Below are 24,083 nucleotides of genomic sequence, written 5' to 3' on the forward strand. Positions count from 1 at the left end.
GTCCTCAGGAACTAAGTCTGTAGGCGGGACTGCTGTGTGGACCCCTGGCTACCTTTGGTTTATCAGGATCTAGTCTGTGTGGGACAGAGAAAGACACCCTACAGGTTTGATGAAATTCCCCAGCAGACTCCAGCACCTGTCGCTCTTTCTGTCTGTCCATCAACATCACGTCCATAACAACAAGGCGAGCGAGACTTTAAAAAATACTGCACTTTATTTAAGATTTGTCCTGTTCCACATCAGACAGGAATATCTCTAAAGGTCCTTAATCCACAAGCTGCTCCCCGTGTGCAGCCCACGCCATGACATCAGAGTGTTTGTGTGTGTATGTATGTATGTGTGTGTGTGTGTGTAGAGAGAAAAGAGAATGTGAGGCATCACTGTAAAGCCCTATAGAATGCTGTCCACTTATACTGAAACAAGGGTCACAAAGATGAATTAATTCAGAACAGTTTATTTAAACTCTCTCAGGTCCCATCTGCGTCCCTGCGCTTTGTCTTTGGTCAGATGCGAGCTGCTGCATTTCACACATGAGCTTTGTCTTCTAAGTGCAAGCGCACACATTAATTTTCAGCACTAAGAAAGAACGACAGTGGTGTGGCGTTGTGCTCTCCACATTATCTGGAAACACTTAAAAGCTCAGTGGAAGGCCACTGAAAAGATGAAGATGCTACAGTAATAACAACGGTTGAGGTGGCGGTGCTGCCCTCCCCTTTAGATAGGATGTTGGTTTTCAGAGTGGCTCACCTTGGTGACAGAAACGGGGCAGATCCTGAGCTGCTCCCACTTGAGAAATCAGCTCAGCTTCATCCCTGTCCTGAAGGAGTGCTCGGGCAGGTCCACATGGTCCTGACACAGAAAGTCCAGACGTTCAGACAAATGTGCTCCATTTGCTTCACACACACACGTACAAACCATAATGTAAGTCATGTAACGTCCTGATGGGGGGGGTATTCCCAGGCTGGAGGTTAATGAAGACTAATCGAGGACAACAAGCTGAATCAGATCTGATTCTCACACACTCACACACACCGCAAACAACCACTAAGGGCTGCTAAATGTCACAGTCCTCATAGATCCAGTAGGGGCAGTAAATGTTCTCATTATGACATGATTAAATACCAACACCCCAAAAATATGAAAGAAAGAGCTTAACATTTCCAGAGGTGTCAAGTAACGAAGTACAATACTTCGTTACTGTACTTAAGTACACTTTTAGGTATCTATACTTTACTCCATTACTTATTTTTCTGCCTACTTCTGACTTCTACTCATTACATTTTCACACAAGTATCTGTACTTTCTTCCTTACATTTTTAAAACAAACAGCCTCGTTACTCTTGCTTCAGCGCCAGTGGATGTGCGCTGAGGCGCCAGCGCACATCCACGGCGCAGCTCCACCTGAAGCCCGAGCGTCAGCGCAGTTCCACTGGCGCGGCTTCACCGAGGCGCCAGCGCACATCCACCGGCACGGCTCCACCTGAAGCCCGAGGCGTCAGTGCAGTTCCACCGGCGCGGCTTTACCGAGGTGCCAGCGCAGTTCCACCGGCGCGGCTCCACCTGAAGCCCGAGGCGTCAGTGCAGTTCCACCGGCGCGGCTTTACCAAGGTGCCAGCGCGGATTTATCTGACCATGGGTCCGAAGAAGGCACTGATGGCGGAGGAGGGAGACGATATCAAGAAGTCCCTGGACTTTTTGTCTGAGGAAATCTCTGTTGTTAAAATGCAGCAGAAATCCATTATGGAGCTGGTGGAAGAAGATTATTACAGGAATTCATATTAAACCTCGATCCTACGCATGGGCGGTGTCAGAAGACAGCGGAGGGGAGGCCAGCTCAGTGGAACAACAAGTGGCTGACTTCGAATAAAGGTATTCGAATGGACTGTAATAACATTGAAGCGTGCCACCCCCTGCCCAGGAGAGAGGATGGAGACAAGCGAGCAGTTAGAATGAGGTTTGTCAACAGAAAACATAAAATGGCATTGTTAAAACAGGGACGGAAACTCAAAGAAACAAACATCTGGCCAAAAGAAACGCAGACATCGCCAGGAAAGGTCGTTTCTTAAAAAGCAGGGAAAAATTCAACAGACATGGACATCCAACTGCAAACATTCTATCAAATTGAATGGAACACCAGAACAAGTGAAGGTTATCGTAATCAGGAACATCGAGGAACTGGACAAATACGACCAATAAGGTATGAGGACACAAACACATCACAACACCATGACACAGACCAGAGGAACCTATTCATCTACTACATCATCTACATCTGGAGACAAGAAGGATATAACTCACAGGATTGCTGATCATGGAAAACTAGAACTGAGAACATTTAAATACACAGACCACAATGTACTGGACTTGGAGCACGATATAGACCCAGACAATAATTTCTTCTCAAATATCAATGACAGTTGTTGCTATTATACAGATGAACAGTTTAATCGGATCATTAAAACGGATAACAAATTATCAATAATCCATTTCAACAGCAGAAGTCTATATGCAAACTTTAACAACATTAAAGAATATTTAAGTCAATTTAAAAAAAATTTAACATCATTGCTATATCAGAAACATGGATCAATGAAGATAAAGGAATGGATTTTGAACCAATCGAAGCAGTGGTTCGCAGATTGAAGCCTATTGACCTATTGTTTCGTTTATTCTTTCTTTCTTTCGCTTAATTTTCCCCCGCTAAAACCCTAAAGAGCATACTTCTGTGAGTATTGTTTACCTTTTCTATGTTAAACCGACCTGTTATGGTCTTCTGAAACAGTTGATAGATGTATTTTATAACTTAAAAACGGGAGCGACGCTAACGCGTTAGCATGTCTATGGCATTTTCAATGTTAAAAGTTAGCATGAAGCAGTTCCAGCTGTCTTCACGTTCGGGTGCATTTGTTTTCAAATTGTAATATTTCTTAAATTTATTTTTGTTTATATATTAATAATCTAATGATTATTATATACAATTTCAGAGAAAGAGACAAAAAGAACCTGAATAGAAACACAACAGAAAATATAAAAGCAACTAACAATGAACATACATGGGTGATTCTTTAACTATGGGCACTATTGGCCTTGTAAATGTAATTTCCACCACACCATTGCCTTACAATATAAAGCGCCTTGGGGCAACTGTTTGTTGTGAGTTGGCGCTATATACATGTGCTCAGATGTCACTGTTTATCTCCATAGAAACTACCCAAACAATCTTTCATACAAACTGTTTAAAGGGACATTACAGTGTTGTGGTGGAAATTACGGCAATAGTGTGGGACAACTACATTTTGTTTAAAAAAATCACAACAGTTGTATGACATTGAATACCCCAATTATGTTTTGATTATTTACTGATATTTTATTCAGAGATATTTTAAAACATTAGAAAAAATGTTTCTTTACCATTCATTTTATCATTGAAGATCAAAAGTCTGGGTGTGGGACAAGCACAAAACGGCAATATTTGCATATAATGATACTGAAAAAAGGTGAAAAAGTCATCATAGACTACTAGAACAAATTTCTTAACACACTTTCATTGTAAAGATAACTATAAAAGTGTGAAATTTCCCCTTTTTTCTGTTTTTCATACAATATGATCAAAGGACATAATAAGTGCCCGTAGTCTAAGAATCACCCACATATATAAATACATACATACATACATACAGAAATAAATGTTTCCTGTGAACACCTAGTGACTCTCACACCTCCATTTCATCCCTGTTTTATTTAAGTTTAATGACAGTTTGTTTTGGTCAAACCATATTTTCAATGTGTTAATTTCTTCAGTGATTTCCTCCAGAACTGACAAACTAAAAAACTGCTGCATCCTAGTAAGAGCAGAATACTACTGGAATGAATTTGAATAAGGAAAGTTGTATTTTTTCCTTTCACTAAATGGATGCTGCACTCACTCCAGTTTATTGTCTGGAATAGTCCCAGATTGCATTTCAGAGCTTCTAGAATTGAAACATTTTCATGCAGGTGGTGTTGGGGGGTAATTTTGGGTTTTGGGTCTTGGGCCACATGTAGAACGAATCAGTTTTTAAATTAAGCTTTCAATTCATATAGTGGCATCTACCTTTTTTTTTTTTTAAAAGGTTACTTTATACTTTTATACTTTAAGTAGGTTTTGGAGCACATACTTTTTCACTTTACTTGAGTAAAGAGGTCAAGTTGATACTTCAACTTTTACCAGAGTGTTTTTAAACTGCAGTATCTATACTTCTACTTAAGTAACCAATGTGTGTACTTTTAACACCACTGAACATTTCAGCTGTATGTAGAGTCGATTTGACGGGCAGCAGCATTTGTTCCAGAGAAACCGTCTGAGCCGGAGTTCAAAACGCCTCCATGATCCCCTGTTAGCAGATCAGGACTGTCGGGGTGCAGAATCCTGGATCTCAGGTACCGCTAACATTTTACAGGAGTCATTCATGAATTCCTCCCGTTTAGACTCAGATACAACCTACTCGCACTGGTGTCCAGTTACCACCACTGGAAAAGGCACACAGACATTTGACACCATGTGTCCACGCTGTGGCGTCACAGTGTCCGTCAGGAGTCTCCGCCTGGTGGACCATCACCTCGACACAGATGCCTCAGCTGTGCCACCGGACAAAGCTGAAGACCAACAATGCTTCTGTTTATCTCAGGGTGCTTAAAAGTCCCAGAGCATCTTTCAAACCTCTCCACATCCACAAACACTCGCTTTCAGAACTCTGGAGGTTAGATAGGCCAGAAGGAGGCAGCAGGATCTGCTAATGGTGGATGTTTAGCTGGACACGGGCCTATGTGAGGATTAGACCATCTGCTCAGTCTGGCCTACTTTCCTCTCATCAGCGGAGCCCCAATTACATTCAGTCCTGTCACTCGGTACATGTAGCAGAAATAATTTGCTGAATGCGAAGCAAACAAATATTCTGTTTTCTTGGACGTCTGTGGTTCACGTCGTCCACCGTCTGGTCCATTAAGGGAGAAGGTGCCTCCTTTGATTCTCAGCTCTTTCTTGTTGTTGTGTATAAATGCGAAGGTTTTAAGGCTTGGTCACACGGCACTTAACGAAGGGCAACGACGCCCAAACGAAACAAGAAATCTTCATCAGGATTTGTAAACTGTTGAAACCTGTTGCCACACAAAACTTCAATTCATCTGTATTTTGTTTTGGTGTCGTTCTTGACATTTTTTTAACGTTTGTCTAATTTTTGTAACGTTAGCATTTAGTATGACTTTGTTCAACCAGCTGAATGTTTCATACAGTGCAGAAGCTGATTTGTGAGCGCTGCTGCTGCTGCTGCTGCTACCTTCATGTACTGTCAGAAATTACAGGGCAAACTCAGCCTGCTTGCTTGGATTTTTTTTTATCTGGGTGGGGGGTCAGCTTCACTGGGCTCAGGCACCTTATATAGTCCAGAATTAATCTTTTGTGTACATACAATTAATTATTTTGCTACAAGCAACTGCTGAAATTGAAACAGTTGTGTAATTTCCAACGGTACTTGAACGCAGTGTCAGCGACAGCTGCAGCTCCTGTGTGCGCTTATTATTGTTTATTAAATATAACAATATGAGTGTAGGAATGACAGTCCAGCCCTTGTGTACATGTGGCAACAGGTAGATGATTCAGATGATTATATAAAGAGCTGTTCTGAAGGAAGAATTCACGCTGTGGATCAGCTGAAGCTGGTGGAAATAATTGCACGAGTCAATGCGCGTTCACACGGACTCATCAATTTACTGCTCTGATATATTCAATCATCTTTACACTTATATATATTCTCCCTTTTGACGGTTTTCTGTTATAAATCAATACATATGGCTTAGTAACATAATACAATGAAATAGCAGCCATCACGGCACACCAGCATTTTTTTTTTTTTAACTGGAGAAAGATGTAGCGCCCAGCCCAGGCAGCAAGGATTCTGATGTTGAGGAGATGATCCCTCTTTTGTTCTGGATGAGGAACCAGAGCAGTGGATCCACCGACATGCACACAGATCTCCACAGTGGGTTGGATCGCAGGGTTCTGTTTGCAGCTTCTCCAGGACTCGGCGCTATGAGCTCTGTCCCAGCGCCAAGTCTTGGAACACAGAGATGCAGACACTCTGCTCCAGCTGTGGCTCCAGGCGCATTTCGTTTAAAGCATCAACATCAACGTTAGCTTCGATTTAGTTTAGTTCCTCTTTCATCCCCTTTGCACTCTCGATTCGCAGGATATTTGGTGATAGAGCTCGTCTGTCCACCTTTTCTCAACGAATTGTGATCCCCCCCCCAAACTCATCGTATGCTGTGTGAGTGGGCCATTACTTTGGAATATGTCATGTTTGATTTTGCTAAGAATTGCTGGAATGAGATTACTACCAATTATTTTTTTGCATGTATGAAGTTTGTGTCTCTGTCTCTCACCTTAAACACTTCGAGTGGCAGTGGACTCTTCTGTCCATCCACACGAGCGTCTTCCAGAGCCTGCTGGCAGTCGGGGGCATTCTTCAAGGACACAAGTGCTGCACATTTTAAATGAAATGGCAATAAGAAAAGTTACTACAGGCAGAACACAGGTCCTCAAATCTGACAATCTGCTGCTTCTCTGAAGGAAAATGTCCCAACATTGGGGGAGGTGATGGTCTAGTGGTTAAGGTGTTGGTCTTGAGACCAGAAGATCCTGGGTTCAAATCCCCGCCTGACTGGAAAATCACTAAGGGCCCTTGGGCAAGTTGCTCCCGGTGTGTAGTGAGTGCCTTGTATGGCAGCACCCTGACATCGGGGTGAATGTGAGGCATAATTGTAAAGCGCTTTAAGCGTCTGATGCAGATGGAAAAGCGCTATATAAATGCAGTCCATTTACTATTTACCAACATTTGTAACGTCAGAAGTACAACCCCAATTCCAATGAAGTTGGGACGTTGTGTAAAATGTAAATAAAAACAGAATACAATGATTTTCAAATCCTCTTCAACCTATATTCAATTGAATACACCACAAAGACAAGATATTTAATGTTCAAACTGATAAACTTTATTGTTTTTGTGCAACTAAGCAGGGATGTCCCTGAAAAAGACGTTGCTTGGATGGCAGCATGTGTTGCTCCAAAACCTGGATGGACCTTTCAGCATTGATGGTGCCATCACAGATATGTAAGATGTCCATGTCATGGGCACTAACACACCCCCATACCATCACAGATGCTGGCTTTTGAACTTTGCGGTGGTAACAATCTGGATGGTCTTTTTCCTCTTTTGTCCAGAGGACACAACGTCCATGATTTCCAAATACAATCTGAAATGTGGACTCATCAGACCACAGCACACTTTTCCACTTTGCGTCTGTCCATTTCAAATGAGCTCAGGTCCAGAGAAGGCGGCGGTGTTTCTGGATGTTGTTGATGTTTGACTTTCACTTTGTATGGTAGAGTTTTAACTTGCACTTGTAAATGTAGTGACGAACTGTGTTAACTGACAATGGTTTTCTGAAGTGTTCCTGAGCCCACGCGGTAAGATCCTTTACACAATGATGTCACTTTTTAATGCAGTGCCGTCTGAGGGGTCGAAGGTCACGGGCATTCAATGTTGGTTTTCAGCCTTGCCGATTATGTGTAGAAAGTTCTCCAGATTCTCTGAATCTTCTGATTATATTATGGGCTGTAGATGATGGAATCCCTAAATTCCTTGCAACTGAACGTTGAGTAACATTGTTTTTAAACTGTTGGACTATTTTTTTCATGCAGTTGTTCACAAAGTGGTGATCCTGGCCCCATGTTTGCTTGTGAACAGCTGAGCCTTTTGGGGATGCTCCTTTTATACCCAATCATGACACTCACATTTAGTGTCCTCAGTTCCCAAACGCTTATTGAGTGTTGTTAGAAAGAAAGGTGATGTAACACAGTGGTAAACATACCACTGTCCCAGCTTTTTGAAACGTGTTGCAGGCATCCATTTCAAAATGAGCAAATATTTGCACAAAAACAATAAAGTTTATCAGTTTGAACATTAAATATCTTGTCTTTGTGGTGTATTCAATTGAATATAGGTTGAAGTGGATTTGAAAATCATTGTATTCTGTTTTTATTTACATTTCACACAACGTCCCAACTTCACTGGAATTTTGGTTGTACTTATTTTTCTAGGTTTATCCGTAATCACAGTCAGTTTTAGTCTACATTTTGAACGAGCCGCTGGATTCTCACCTGTGGGCGGTTCTAAGGCAAGGTGGTTCTCCAGGGCCCAACCGAGGGGCCGGAGTCTCACATCCAGGTAAAACAGCCAAGTGTCCTGGACCTGGACCTGGTCCTGGTCAGAGAGGCCGGCATAGCGCAGGCGAAGCCGCCCTCCGATGTTCTGGATGACACGGACGGGCCAGTAAATGAAAGGATCCCTGACGTCCTGGAGCTCCAACACTGAGCCTTCAGCGATCACGTCCACCGTGTTCTTCCCCCTGAGAGGCTAACGGACAGAAAAGAAACAATCCACACGATGACAGAAACATTCTCAGATCAGTCACTTGGTGTGTATGTTGGGATTCGGCGTGTCGGCGGACGCTCACCCCTTCAAGCAGGTTGGCCGGTGCCGTCCTGGAGCCAGTCAGATCCTGAACCAGGAACTCGGTCCAGTCTTGGTATTTTTCTTTGATGGCTGCAAAGACACAACGAACAGTGCAGAGACTCAGAAACACATGAGGTGGCGATAATGGGGATCGATTCAGAACACATCTACGTGACCTTTGACATCGTTCTCCAGACTGTAACAAAGAAGACCAGCGCCAGATCGGAAACAGGATGACTCTGTGAAAAAGGACCATCTATGCACCACTGATTAGCATCAAGTTAACGTGGAAGATGAAAGTAAATAAATATGGAAGTATTTAAGCTGCTTGGTCTAAAAAACATTTTTGGTCTCATCATCAGTTTTTGGCGTCAAAGATCTCAAAGCAACAACAACTGTGTTTAATATTTTGGCGTCGCGGCTCATTTTTGTTGACGTTGTTTTACACTCAATTTAATTAGAGTTTCTTTAGTTGAGTACTTTTACAGATTAGGCTCTAATACTATTTTTTGTGTCAGAACTTTCAGACTCATCCCTGTTTGATTATTCATGTATTGATCTGTGGGACAAAGTGTTTGGTTGCTTTTCTTTTGATGGTTATCCTGATCTGAAACTAAAGACTAAGCTCTGGATTGTAACAAATAATTAACCTGCAAGGACAAATCAATAAATCCTCCAAGGGGTCAAATCACCAACTGGAGGAAGTTTCCAGCCAATAAATCGATGACTGTGGGAGGAGGAGGTTTTCTCAGTGATGGCAGCTCAGGAAACCAATCTGATAACCGTTTGAATGTTTTCTTTCTGACACACCTTTGACAGATATTTACACCTGAAGCCTTTTATCTATGTATTTATTTTTAAAACTATGAAAAATCATCAAACGCAGTCATCTTGATCCAGTGATTTTAAGAAAATGTTGCCCTTTAATCTCAAAATTGATGCTAATCCATCAAATGAAATAAAAACATCAAACTATCTTTAAGGCCTCATTTAAGACCATCACCTCTCATGGTCTAGTGGTTAAGGTGTTGGGCTTGAGACCAGAAGATCCTGGGTTCAAATCCCGACCTGACTGGAAAATCACTAAGGGCCCTTGGGCAAGGTCTTTAATCCCCTATTGCTCCCGGTGTGTAGTGAGCGCCTTGTATGGCAGCACCCTGACACTGGGGTGAATGTGAGGCATAATTGTAAAGCACTTTGTGTGTCTGATGCAGATGGAAAAGCGCTATATAAATGCAGTCCATTTACTTTAATCCGATTAAACACTTGATCATCTCTTTCAGCCCAAAAGGAAATGTGACTGAATTTAAAAACACGCTGACCCAAACGTTTCACTCAGCGTCAATTAAGTTACAGGGTGGAGCCCACAACACGGGTTCAATCATATCAAAATCAAATGAAACCTCACAACTAAACGCACATCATCACTGCTTCAAAAATCTTAAAGTCAGCTGGGTGTTAAAAAAACAAATAAATAAATTGAATTTTGTTACATTAAGTGTTGTGAGTCCTTATTCAGTTCAGTATTTGTTCTTTATATCACATCAATCAGCTGTTCCTAAAGTTCAGAAAGCCCCATCCACTTTGACATCTGAAAATCTTTTGCAGCTCAAAGAAAACCTTAAAGGGGATAGAGAATCAAAATCATCTTTTTCATGTTTTTGGTGTTAGTTCAGTCTCCCCGCTGTGGGGAAAACACACGAAGTGCCAGCAAGTTTCAGAACCTCTGTTTCAAGTAATTCTCCTTTTTTGAATTGCCGCCAGAAAATAGGCCAATTCGTGTTTGAGGGAAACATTGCGTCACATTTTCACCAATAGCCCCCCCCCCCCACACACACACACACACACCCACACCCTTTCACACACGCCCCTTCGAAATTAATTATTCATAAGGTTGTGCTCACCCATTCCTACCACTGGAAGAGGAGCAATGGTGAGCTCCAGGTGTGCCTTCCCAGGCTGTCATAGCGGACTACGATCTTTACATATTCTTCCCACGGAAAGCAGTGTACGGCTTTCATTCATTTTTAACCGCATCCCCAGGACATACAACCGCTGACTATTTCTTTGCTCTGCACATTTCACGGAGGACTGTTTCACAAACCTTGCTCAATTTCGAGCTGGTTTCAGTCGGCATTTAATACTCAGTAGAGGGTCAGTTCCGACTTTGCGACAAAATCAACCCCAGCAATCAGTACAGCCTGTAAGTATCACATTTTCTTTTGTTTTAAATTTGTGTTGCGCTGTATTCCTGTTGTAAGAATTGCACGTTAGAATGGCACGTTAGCTCTGGTTTGTTCCTCTAAAGGGAATGAGCTAACCCCTTAGCAGCGAGCTATTTGCATTATTATGCTGGCAGCAAGTAAGCCTGCAAAGGGCAGCTTGCTTATTTCAATGCATAACCTTTGGAAGTCACAGTAACCGAAGTAAAACAAAACAAATTAAGTTTCGCAGATTTTTTTAGTCCGATTTTGCTTTTTTTTTTTACGTCCTCATCAAGCAGCCGGTCGCAGCACCGCGAAGGCAGAGCACATGCATTGTGTTCTGCGTGTGTCTGTTTATAAGAACCTTCTCGCCCAGAAGAAAAAAGAGCGCCAACAACTACCAGTGATGCCGGTAACGGCACTGAGTTTTACAAAGACATTTTTATGCTTTTTTTCTCCGAGCCGCTCCGCATCTGTTCTTAAAAACAGCTGATCCTCTGCGCTTTCTTTTCAGTGAGAGCAAGGGCAGCCAATCAAACAACGGCAACCGATCAGCGCCAACACCTACGTGCATTTCATAATGAGGTTGCCAAATAAGCTCCGAAAGGACGTCATTAAGGGCAAACGACGCATTCTAAACCCAGCATAGTAACATAGCTGTTTCACAGAGCCTTTTAGGAAGGTTCTGAGCCGTTACAGACCCAACCAATTTTTTTGGGCTACATATCACATCACAGAACAAGGATTAATGCCCCATTCAACCTCTATCACCTTTAAATAATAACTGTGACTGACATATGTTAAAGCGGGGCAGACAAGTAAAGCATTGCATGACATTTAAAACATCTTTTTGTTTTGGGTAATTTTAAACTTTTTTTAAAATTTATAATTGTCCCACCTGCAGTACCTTCGCAGCACACCAGGGGACAGTGGCCCACACTTTGGGAATCCTTAGTATAGAAATGTCTTTTCACTTAAAGACATAAGGGCAGAATTTTTAGAACTACTGCCTAAAAAACTTTTATTATTCACTGGACGAAATACAGTGAAGGAATAATTAAAAGCCTGGGGGGGGGGGGGGGGGGTACTGTATGCACTCTGTGCAGAAAATAGAGGAACTATTTTTACATTTTCCTGCCTCGATTAGTCACGAAGGCATTCAGAGCTCAACCACAGCCACAACATGCAAACTTCGACCTTCATCACCTGCGTCTCTCATCCGTTCTCCCTCCCCCCATTTTTATTTCCAGTTTCATTATGTGTGCAGCTCTTTGTGTATAAATAATTCTGTTTTTCTTCAAGTCTGTGCTGAAACCTGCAGACGCGTGGGTAAGAAAAACTGGCTTTGCCCATAACAATACGTGCATAATTAACCTAGAGGGAGGAGCTCTTTAAACTGCCCTTTGAACCCCCCCCAAGGACCCTCGCCACAGCAGCACTCGCTGGACATTCCCGGCACGGGTCTGGCATATAAAAACACAAGGCGTAGTTTTGCATGCGTCTGTGTGCCGCGCCTCTTTCTGCAGACTCTCTGCGCGGAGCGTTTTGTCAAAGTCTCGCTGTGCATCATCAGTGTGACAATTAAAGCGGCGAACTCGGCATTCTGACTCACAGCAGTGCCACAGATTCTAATCGGAGTTGATGGCAGCAGATTACGCCGGGTTCTCCGTCCATCACGGAAAACCAGAGACTCTGAACACAGGCGGCTTCACGTCGCCAAGTCAGTCAAACAGTTGCCAGTTTTCTTTTTTAATTGGATGGACTTTCCAAACGGCACTGAGCACAATGACTACAGCGTGCACGCTGCTGTAAAACGCCACACACCACAAACTGGTTCTTTACTAGGTGCCGTTGTGTTTGGTCAAAGTTTGCCCATTAAAGATGACAAACGATTTTATAGACTGTTCACGGCAGAATGAGACCGTTAGAAGTGCCTTAGCGACGGGTTCACCGTGAGTGGTCACTGGCTTCGTGGGAACAGGACACAGAAATGTGACTGTGGTCAACATGTGTGTGTGTGTGTGTGTGTGTGTGTGTGTGTGTGTGTGTGTGTGTGTGTGTGTGTGTGTGTGTGTGTGTGTGTGCACACGCAGAGGAAGCGCAGTCACGGGAAAAGGCAAACCCGCACACGAACACGCCGGTCATACAAATCTGCAGCTCGCCGCTTTGGACAAATGGGAACTGTGGTGATGGTAGCAGGCTGTCAGCATGGGATTGACGATCTCCCTGCATCAATAAAACACTCAGATTCTGTGGAGACTTTCAAGTCCAGACGTAAGACGCACTTATTTTCCCTTTCGTATGTCTAGCATACTGGTATAGTATGTTACTATACTTTTTACTCTTTTAAATTCATTTTATTAGTAAACGGAGCGGGCCGCGGCCTCAATTTTATCTAAATTCTGGGTCTGTTAGTGAAGCTTAGGGCTAGTGGCCGGCGATCACCTCAATATTTCTTCTGTTTTTCTTGTTGTTTAATGCTGACAAATTATACTGTATTTTTTGTCTTTCTGATGCCTGATTCTGTTTTTTCTCTCTGTTTGAGGTGCGGCTCCATCCAGAATCTTTGGGTCTGGTGTCTGTTTCTGAAACCCTCCTGTCCTGTGCACCGGAAACATTTCCTGTATATTTGTTCTGTAATTTGTGTCTGTATCATGGCCCAAGCAGAGGGTCACCCCTCTGAGTCTGGTCTGCTTGAGGTTTCTTCCTCAGAAGGAGTTTTTCATTACCACTGCTGCTCTGAGGGTTAGTAAGGTTAGACCTTACTTGTGTGAAGCACCTTGAGGCTGTTGTGATTTGGTGCAATATAAATGAAAATTGAAAAAAAATGAAATTGAAAACATTGTTTTTTCTTCCTCTTTCTTGGACTTGATGGCTGTAATTATGAACAGTAGTGCCGTGCCTGTAGGAAGTTTGTGTTCCAATAGATAATTGGGAGCTGAAGTAGGTTTCTCATGGGTGGTCGTATGAGGCTGTGTTTGAAGGTGGGATGTACAAAGCGGTGTAGTTATGTTATATTACATTATTATTTGAATATAGTATTTCATATTGTTTAACAAAATCTGTATTATCAATTAAATAAAAGGATTCCTATTAAAACAGGTTATTGGAAGAGACTGAGACAAAATTAAACAGAACATTTAGAATATTTGAAACAGCAACTCCTCAGTACGCCACCTCCTGAACACAGTTTATTGAAACTTGAAGTCACAGCAAATACAAGATTTCATTCAGCTCATGTACTTACTGAAACATTGAACAAATAGCGGGAAATTTGTTGGTATTATCCAAAAAATGGATTGTAGCTAACGTCTCCTCAGTGTTGACAGCGTGCCTTTCACAGTAAAAGTTCCTGGCATGTTTGGCATGCTGGGATATTTTATTGTGAAATGCAACATGAACTAACTGATGTTGTTTAACTTTGCTACTAGTAACATCAGTGAGCCTTGGAAAAGTACAAATATTACAATGTTAATCAAAATAATGGTTTCAAAATAAAGGTTTTGAAAATTTGTTGAGCAGCGACTTTCACCCGTGATCAAACGCCACGACGATCCCGTTACATGAACAGGTTAGGGTTAGGGTTAGGGTGCAGACATACACACTAACACATGCGCACAAGAGACAGGGAGGGAACCTGAGAGCCGTGGGGAGCCTGTCTGAGCTTGAACCCGAATTCACAGAAAGTCAAATTACCACAAAAAATGGAATTGATATTAAATGATCCAGATTCTGCTTTTGGTTACTGTGAATATGGATCAAGCCGCGGAGCTCGTGGAAGAAACGAGTTTACGACAAACTTCATCTTTCAAAGAGTTTACTCATCACTGACCTTTGCCCTCTCAGGCAGAGTTAAAACGAGATCATCTCAGTTCCTCTTTCTGTATCAGGATATTTATGAAATAAAACGTGTTTTTACAGGTTTGAGTTTTGATGTTGCAGTGGAGAAAATTAGATTTCTGGATTAGTGAATTCACACAGGTTGATCCAAGTTAATGATGTCCTGTATTTTCCAAAGTATAAATCAGACCTGTTTAAAAAACATGTAAGACGCAGGACCAAACTAGTAAAAACCTGTGACGCGTACTCCAGAAAATACGGGAATTCTTGTAAAGAACTCTCATCAGGATCCACTCTACTGACCTTTGACCTGAAAGAGGTGCACAGTGACCAACACGGAGGCAGTTATCATATCAGCTATGTGGCTTAAAGCAATCTTTGCCCCACCGAAATGTGGCGCTGACCCGGGTTTGATTCCTGGACACACTCCATGTGTGTGCCCACCCAGCCGTGACCTGGCTCCGCCCTCGGCCCACGTAAAGGAGATCCGTGCGTACACGTGGCTTTTTAATGTTCATGGAAGTAATGCGATCAGGCTCCTGATCCACCTGTGACCTCCAAAAACCACTTCACCTCAGCCGGCACGAGACTCCGGATTAAACAGGCGACATCGACCCTAAAGCAGTTTAAAACAAAAAAACACTTAAAAGGGTTTTAAAATGCAGCTGGAGAGAGTTTAAGGGTTTATTTCATGTTCTGTTTGATTAAAGACTTTCATTTGATTCATTCTGTCTTCTTTGAACTGCCGTGTTTTTAAAGATAATGATCAACATTATTTATGCTGAAGGAAATTATTTTTGCCAGAGTACATAAACGGTGAACAGTGAATAGTGGTTAGTTACATACACCATTACAGAAAGCCTTAAACAGAAACCAATCAATCAATTATTATTATTATTTTAAAGGAAAACTGTAGGTTTGATTCCTCAGTGAGACGGGTCTGAGCCGCACCCCGGGTCCAGAAACAGAGCCATGCTGTGGAATGTCATCTCTGTATGTTTTGGGAATTCTGCATCAATTCATGGAATAAACAGTAAATAATCTCAGACTTGATAATCTGCCTTTTTTAAACATGTAACTTTGTTTTTCAGTTTTGAGTGTCGCTCTGCTTATCAGAGACCGCGTTTCCTGCTCCGTTATCATACGAATGCAGCGTGGCCACGACGCACTCAGAGGAGGAGGAGCATGCAAGAGGAGGCGGGTGTGAAGCCACTTCCAGTGAAGGAGGTGAAAAGAGGAAGAGGAGGAAGCAGCGTTGATTCAGTGTTAGCGGGCCGGCAGGCGGTTAGTCAGAGCGGCTGTGAGCGCTGCTTACCTTTTCTTAGGGAAATGTTATCTGAGAAACACAAAAGAAAGACGTAAGCACTCAAACATACAAGTGCCCTAAGAAACGCACACACGCACATGCAAAAAGGTGTCAAACATGACGCAAGGCCTCGAAATGATGCCACAAATCATCACATCCACAGACGCTGCTTCAGGGAATTCAGTGCAGTGTTCCGTTACGCCGCTAACACTTGACCTTACAGAACAACGTTCCGTTACGCTGCTAACACGAGTTTATAGAACAGCGTTCTGTTACACCGCTAACACTTGAGTTTACAGAACTCCGTTCCATTACGCTGCTAACACTTGGGATTACAGAACAGCGTTCCGTTACGCCGCTAACACTTGAGTTTACAGAACAGCGTTCTGTTACGCTGCTAACACTTGAGTTTACAGAACACCGTTCTGTTACGCCGCTAACACTTGAGATTACAGAACTGCATTCCGTTATGCCGCTAACACTGGAGCTTACAGAACAGCGTTCCGTTATGCTGCAAACACTTGGCCTTACAGAACAGCATTACGCTACGCCGCTAACACTTGAGCTTACAGAACAGTGTTCCGTCCTCCCCTTAAATGAAGCCTGCTCACCAGTGGCACGAGGGACGTGACTAAATGTCACGTCCCTCGTGATGTGAAGCAAGGCAAAGGTGTTACTTTTGTTTATAAATCTAGGTTTGGTTTATTTGCTGTTGGGGGTCACAAATATAAATTGTTTGAACATCTGATTCTCCACTCTGCCCACGATGCTACGTATTGCCAAGGTCAGAAGAATAAAAATCAGCCGTATTACTTTGTCACTGTATATAGGCCTCCTGGCTCATATTCTGAATTCTTAGATGAATTTGGTGAGTTTAACTAGTGCAGATAACATTCTGATTATTCGTGACTTTAACATTCATATAAATAAGCCTTCTGATCCCTTCTGCAAATCATTTATGGAAATTGTGGATGCATTAGGATTTCAGCAATGCATTCAGGACTCGACGCACATTAGTGGAAATACCCTGGATTTGGTTCTTGCACGTGGTATTGCTGTCACAAATATTGACATCATACCTCTTACTCTGGTGGTTGGCTCTCACTGCGGTATTGTATCACTTCCTGTTCCGGAGCACAGCGGTGTTTTTCTGTATCTGTTAGCTGTTTAATCTGCGCAGTTAGATTGATCTAGTTATCTAGATTACGATTTGTTTCCCAGTGTAATCTTTACGTGCCTTAACTAAAGCACTCCTTCTGCTGAATCACCTCTAAATTATTTACACATTATTCACTTTGCGTGTTTTTAGGAATCCGCTAGCTTAGCGTAGCTACTAGCTCTTAGCCGATTTAGCATGGCGGCTTCTCCTGTCTCTCCCGCACTTTTCTGCTCTGGGTGTGAAATGTTTAGTTATTCCTCGGCCTCCTTTAGCAGTAACGGTACTTGTAATAAGTGTAGCTTATTCGTAGCTTTGGAGGCCAGGCTGGGCGAATTGGAGCCTCGGCTCCGCACCGTGGAAAATTCTACAGCTAGCCAGGCCCCTGTAGTCGGTGCGGACCAAGGTAGCTTAGCCGCCGTTAGTTCCCCCCTGGCAGATCCCGAGCAGCCGGGAAAGCAGGCCGACTGGGTGACTGTGAGGAGGAAGCGTAGCCCTAAACAGAAGCCCCGTGTACACCGCCAACCCGTTCACATCTCTAACCGTTTTTTCCCACTCGACGACACACCCGCCGAGGATCAAACTCTGGTTATTGGCGACTCTGTTTTGAGAAATGTGAAGTTAGCGACACCAGCAACCATAGTCAATTGTCTTCCGGGGGCCAGAGCAGGCGACATTGAAGGAAATTTGAAACTGCTGGCTAAGGCTAAGCGTAAATTTGGTAAGATTGTAATTCACGTCGGCAGTAATGACACCCGGTTACGCCAATCGGAGGTCACTAAAATTAACATTAAATTGGTGTGTAACTTTGCAAAAACAATGTCGGACTCTGTAGTTTTCTCTGGGCCCCTCCCCAATCGGACCAGGGAGTGACATGTTTAGCCGCATGTTCTCCTTGAATTGCTGGCTGTCTGAGTGGTGTCCAAAAAATGAGGTGGGCTTCATAGATAATTGGCAAAGCTTCTGGGGAAAACCTGGTCTTGTTAGGAGAGACGGCATCCATCCCACTTTGGATGGAGCAGCTCTCATTTCTAGAAATCTGGCCAATTTTCTTAAATCCTCCAAACCGTGACTATCCAGGGTTGGGACCAGGAAGCAGAGTTGTAGTCTTACACACCTCTCTGCAGCTTCTCTCCCCCTGCCATCCCCTCATTACCCCATCCCCGTAGAGACGGTGCCTGCTCCCAGACTACCAATAACCAGCAAAAATCTATTTAAGCATAAAAATTCAAAAAGAAAAAATAATATAGCACCTTCAACTGCACCACAGACTAAAACAGTTAAATGTGGTCTATTAAACATTAGGTCTCTCTCTTCTAAGTCCCTGTTGGTAAATGATATAATAATTGATCAACATATTGATTTATTCTGCCTAACAGAAACCTGGTTACAGCAGGATGAATATGTTAGTTTAAATGAGTCAACACCCCCGAGTCACACTAACTGTCAGAATGCTCGTAGCACGGGCCGGGGTGGAGGATTAGCAGCAATCTTCCATTCCAGCTTATTAATTAATCAAAAACCAGTTTTATTTGTTATTATCTATCGTCCACCTGGTCGTTACTGTGAGTTTCTCTGTGAATTTTCAGACCTTTTGTCTGACTTAGTGCTTAGCTCAGATAAGATAATTATAGTGGGCGATTTTAACATCCACACAGATGCTGAGAATGACAGCCTCAACACTGCATTTAATCTATTATTAGACTCTATTGGCTTTGCTCAAAAAGTAAATGAGTCCACCCACCACTTTAATCATATCTTAGATCTTGTTCTGACTTATGGTATGGAAATAGAAGACTTAACAGTATTCCCTGAAAACTCCCTTCTGTCTGATCATTTCTTAATAACATTTACATTTACTCTGATGGACTACCCAGCAGTGGGGAATAAGTTTCATTACACTAGAAGTCTTTCAGAAAGCGCTGTAACTAGGTTTACGGATATGATTCCTTCTTTATGTTCTCTAATGCCATATACCAACACAGTGCAGAGTAGCTACCTAAACTCTGTAAGGGAGATAGAGTATCTCGTCAATAGTTTTACATCCTCATTGAAGACAACTTTGGATGCTGTAGCTCCTCTGAAAAAGAGAGCTTTAAATCAGAAGTGTCTGACTCCGTGGTATAACTCACAAACTCGTAGCTTAAAGCAGATAACCCGTAAGTTGGAGAGGAAATGGCGTCTCACTAATTTAGAAGATCTTCACTTAGCCTGGAAAAAGAGTCTGTTGCTCTATAAAAAAGCCCTCCGTAAAGCTAGGACATCTTTCTACTCATCACTAATTGAAGAAAATAAGAACAACCCCAGGTTTCTTTTCAGCACTGTAGCCAGGCTGACAAAGAGTCAGAGCTCTATTGAGCTGAGTATTCCATTAACTTTAACTAGTAATGACTTCATGACTTTCTTTGCTAACAAAATTTTAACTATTAGAGAAAAAATTACTCATAACCATCCCAAAGACGTATCGTTATCTTTGGCTGCTTTCAGTGATGCCGGTATTTGGTTAGACTCTTTCTCTCCGATTGTTCTGTCTGAGTTATTCTCATTAGTTACTTCATCCAAACCATCAACATGTTTATTAGACCCCATTCCTACCAGGCTGCTCAAGGAAGCCCTACCATTATTTAATGCTTCGATCTTAAATATGATCAATCTATCTTTGTTAGTTGGCTATGTACCACAGGCTTTTAAGGTGGCAGTAATTAAACCATTACTTAAAAAGCCATCACTTGACCCAGCTATCTTAGCTAATTATAGGCCAATCTCCAACCTTCCTTTTCTCTCAAAAATTCTTGAAAGGGTAGTTGTAAAACAGCTAACTGATCATCTGCAGAGGAATGGTCTATTTGAAGAGTTTCAGTCAGGTTTTAGAATTCATCATAGTACAGAAACAGCATTAGTGAAGGTTACAAATGATCTTCTTATGGCCTCGGACAGTGGACTCATCTCTGTGCTTGTTCTGTTAGACCTCAGTGCTGCTTTTGATACTGTTGACCATAAAATTTTATTACAGAGATTAGAGCATGCCATAGGTATTAAAGGCACTGCGCTGCGGTGGTTTGAATCATATTTGTCTAATAGATTACAATTTGTTCATGTAAATGGGGAATCTTCTTCACAGACTAAAGTTAATTATGGAGTTCCACAAGGTTCTGTGCTAGGACCAATTTTATTTACTTTATACATGCTTCCCTTAGGCAGTATTATTAGACGGTATTGCTTAAATTTTCATTGTTACGCAGATGATACCCAGCTTTATCTATCCATGAAGCCAGAGGACACACACCAATTAGCTAAACTGCAGGATTGTCTTACAGACATAAAGACATGGATGACCTCTAATTTCCTGCTTTTAAACTCAGATAAAACTGAAGTTATTGTACTTGGCCCCACAAATCTTAGAAACATGGTGTCTAACCAGATCCTTACTCTGGATGGCATTACCCTGACCTCTAGTAATACTGTGAGAAATCTTGGAGTCATTTTTGATCAGGATATGTCATTCAAAGCGCATATTAAACAAATATGTAGGACTGCTTTTTTGCATTTACGCAATATCTCTAAAATCAGAAAGGTCTTGTCTCAGAGTGATGCTGAAAAACTAATTCATGCATTTATTTCCTCTAGGCTGGACTATTGTAATTCATTATTATCAGGTTGTCCTAAAAGTTCCCTGAAAAGCCTTCAGTTAATTCAAAATGCTGCAGCTAGAGTACTGACGGGGACTAGAAGGAGAGAGCATATCTCACCCATATTGGCCTCTCTTCATTGGCTTCCTGTTAATTCTAGAATAGAATTTAAAATTCTTCTTCTTACTTATAAGGTTTTGAATAATCAGGTCCCATCTTATCTTAGGGACCTCGTAGTACCATATCACCCCAATAGAGCGCTTCGCTCTCAGACTGCAGGCTTACTTGTAGTTCCTAGGGTTTGTAAGAGTAGAATGGGAGGCAGAGCCTTCAGCTTTCAGGCTCCTCTCCTGTGGAACCAGCTCCCAATTCAGATCAGGGAGACAGACACCCTCTCTACTTTTAAGATTAGGCTTAAAACTTTCCTTTTTGCTAAAGCTTATAGTTAGGGCTGGATCAGGTGACCCTGAACCATCCCTTAGTTATGCTGCTATAGACGTAGACTGCTGGGGGGTTCCCATGATGCACTGTTTCTTTCTCTTTTTGCTCTGTATGCACCACTCTGCATTTAATCATTAGTGATCGATCTCTGCTCCCCTCCACAGCATGTCTTTTTCTTGGTTCTCTCCCTCAGCCCCAACCAGTCCCAGCAGAAGACTGCCCCTCCCTGAGCCTGGTTCTGCTGGAGGTTTCTTCCTGTTAAAAGGGAGTTTTTCCTTCCCACTGTAGCCAAGTGCTTGCTCACAGGGGGTCGTTTTGACCGTTGGGGTTTTACATAATTATTGTATGGCCTTGCCTTACAATATAAAGCGCCTTGGGGCAACTGTTTGTTGTGATTTGGCGCTATATAAAAAAATTGATTGATTGATTGATTGATCAGTGGTCTCTGATCACTCACTTATTAGGTTTACAGTTTTGCTGCCATGTTTAGTGGAACAAAAACCTTATATATCACTACGGCGATGCATCAACTCCTCAACTAAGACTGAACTCAAAGCAAGACTGCCTGATGGCTTAGCTTCACATTTGGAAAAACCCAGTCAGTAGACAGTCTTGTGGATAGTTTAAACTCAGTGCTCAAAACGACACTCGACATGATTGCACCACCTGTGTTAAAACTGTGCTCCTCCAAATCACAGTCACCTTAGTTCAGTGATTACTTGCATGACCTCAAGCATAAGACCAGAGGTCTAGAGTGAAAATAGTCGTTCAAAACTAGAACTACTCCACCTCGCGTAGTGCAATGCTATTTTATACTATAAGCATGCACTATTGGCTACAAAGTGGACCTATTACTCTGATTTGATCAACAAAAACAAGCATAACTCAAAGTTCTTGTTCAACACGGTGGCAACACTTTTGCATGGACAACCACCTGTAGTTCGCTCTCCTTTTACAGCACAAGATTTCCTGGATTACTTTGGGAAGAAAATAGAAGACATCAGGTTAAACATATCCCAGCATGCCTTAACCCAGCCACTACACCCTGCTATTGAGGTGGGCGCCACTACTGAGGTATTACCTAGATTTAAAGAATTTGATAGTATCTCACTAGGCATGCTGACAAAACTCGTAATGACAACAAAAAGCACAACCTGTTTATTTGATCCTATACAGAACTGTTTAAGGACCTGTGGTCCACTCTTGGGCCGACTGTGCTGGAAATTATTAATCTTTCTTTAACTTCTGGATCTGTTCCTACATAAATGTTTCAAATCTGCAGTGATTAAACCATTACTTAAGAAACCTAATCTTGACCCTAGTGTATTGACAAACTATCGGCCGATATCAAATCTATCATTTTTCTCTAAAATTCTGGAAAAAGTGGTGTCATGGCAGCTCGTAGACTATCTTACTGAGAATAATCTCTTTGAGCCACTGCAGTCTGCTTTTAGAAAATATCATTCCACAGAGACGGCTCTCACTAAAGTGGTGAATGATCTTCTGCTTACAATGGATTCAGACACCACTACGGTTCTGGTGATGTTAGATCTCAGTGCTGCGTTTGATACCCTGTGTAATGCGGTTCGTGTTTCTTCCTACCTTCAGGAGGCATGAGCGTCTTGTTGTTCTGAGCGCACCAGCCGACAGGGTGCAGCTCGGCCGTCATCACATCACACCAAAAGTCGGCCTTGCGGTCGTCGCCGTAGCCGCTGTAGCGCAGCAGCAGGAGCTGACCGCATGTGGTGATGACGGTGGCCACCCAGAAGGAGTCTGGGCTGCTCTTATTGGCCACTTCCAGCTTCATACCCGGCTGGAAGCTGCTCTGCAGGCTGATCTCCACCTGGGACGGAAACAGACCCAAAAACAAACAAAAGGTTTTACGTGTGGACACGTGCAACTGTCAGATTTCAGCAAGATCATTTTTATTCAAGAGTAAAAATGTCTTTATGAAAAGAAGAAAATATGCTCTGATAATATGAGAATAACTTTATAAAAGTAAATATTCACATAAAACACCAAATTCAAGACATATGAAAAGAAATGTAACTTGGAAAAATGTAATATTTTAGATTGAGATTTTTCCATTTTTATACTTTATGTTGCCCTGTAATTTTGTATTTTACATACATGAAGTTTTACCTAATAAAAAAACACATGTAATGAAAAATATATATATTTTTAAAATAATAAAATATTTGATCAACACAAACAGCATCTTAAGCTGCTTTAATCTTTCATTTTAATTGTGAATCCTCAGACTCGTCTGTGGTTTTAACCCCACCACACTGTTTAACACCGCGTGTACATCCATGAACCTCCTCTTTGTCCTCCCTCTTCTCCTCCTGCCTGGTGGCTCCATCATCAGCATCCTTCTCCCTATATACCCTGGGTCCCTCCTCTGCACATGTCCAAACCATCTCAATCTCGCCTCTCTGACTTTGTCTCCAAACTGTCCCACCTGAGCTGTCCCTCTTGTTGTGTGGGCCGCCAGAAGAGGAGGTACTGCTGGCCCACCACCAGAGGGCGCCCTGCCTGGAGTGCGGGCTCCAGGCACCAGAGGGCGCAGCCGCCTCACAGGAGCAGCTAGGGTGACAGCTGTCGCATCACCTGCAACAGCTGTTACCAATCAGCAGGGGTACATAAGCAGGACGACGTCTCCACCTCTTTGCCGAGATATCGTTCTACCTGGAAGGTAATATTCTCAGCTGACTGCTTGACAGTAACCTTTTGTGATTTTTGTGAGTGATAACAGACCTTTTTTTCCAACGAGAGGTGGAGGTAGCTTTCCTGCCGTGCGGATTCCTGGGTGCAAACGCGCCCACCTTTAATTGTGTTTTTGTTCCTCACCAGCAGTACCAGGTCCGACACGCGGAGGCAGTGGCCACCTGGGAGTTCGGGACTTGGCGGCTCCAGTATTCCCGGGGTCTGGTGGCGGAGGAAATCGTGTGGTTCCGG

The 24,083-nt window shown here is 42.6% G+C and overlaps 1 protein-coding gene across 1 annotated transcript in view; it reads right to left on the reverse strand.

Annotated features, from left to right (window-relative positions):
• sfmbt2 (Scm like with four mbt domains 2) overlaps positions 1–24,083 on the reverse strand; it is a 74,972-nt gene that overhangs the window by 27,064 nt on the left and 23,825 nt on the right. Inside the window, 6 exon segments of the mRNA XM_034163179.1 lie at positions 748–849; positions 6,418–6,515; positions 8,195–8,450; positions 8,551–8,639; positions 15,909–15,929; positions 22,728–22,968. Coding sequence (XP_034019070.1) covers positions 748–849; positions 6,418–6,515; positions 8,195–8,450; positions 8,551–8,639; positions 15,909–15,929; positions 22,728–22,968 — 807 coding nt within the window.

Source organism: Thalassophryne amazonica, chromosome 22 (genome assembly GCF_902500255.1).
Source record: "Thalassophryne amazonica chromosome 22, fThaAma1.1, whole genome shotgun sequence".
NCBI classification, from domain to species: Eukaryota; Metazoa; Chordata; class Actinopteri; order Batrachoidiformes; family Batrachoididae; genus Thalassophryne; species Thalassophryne amazonica.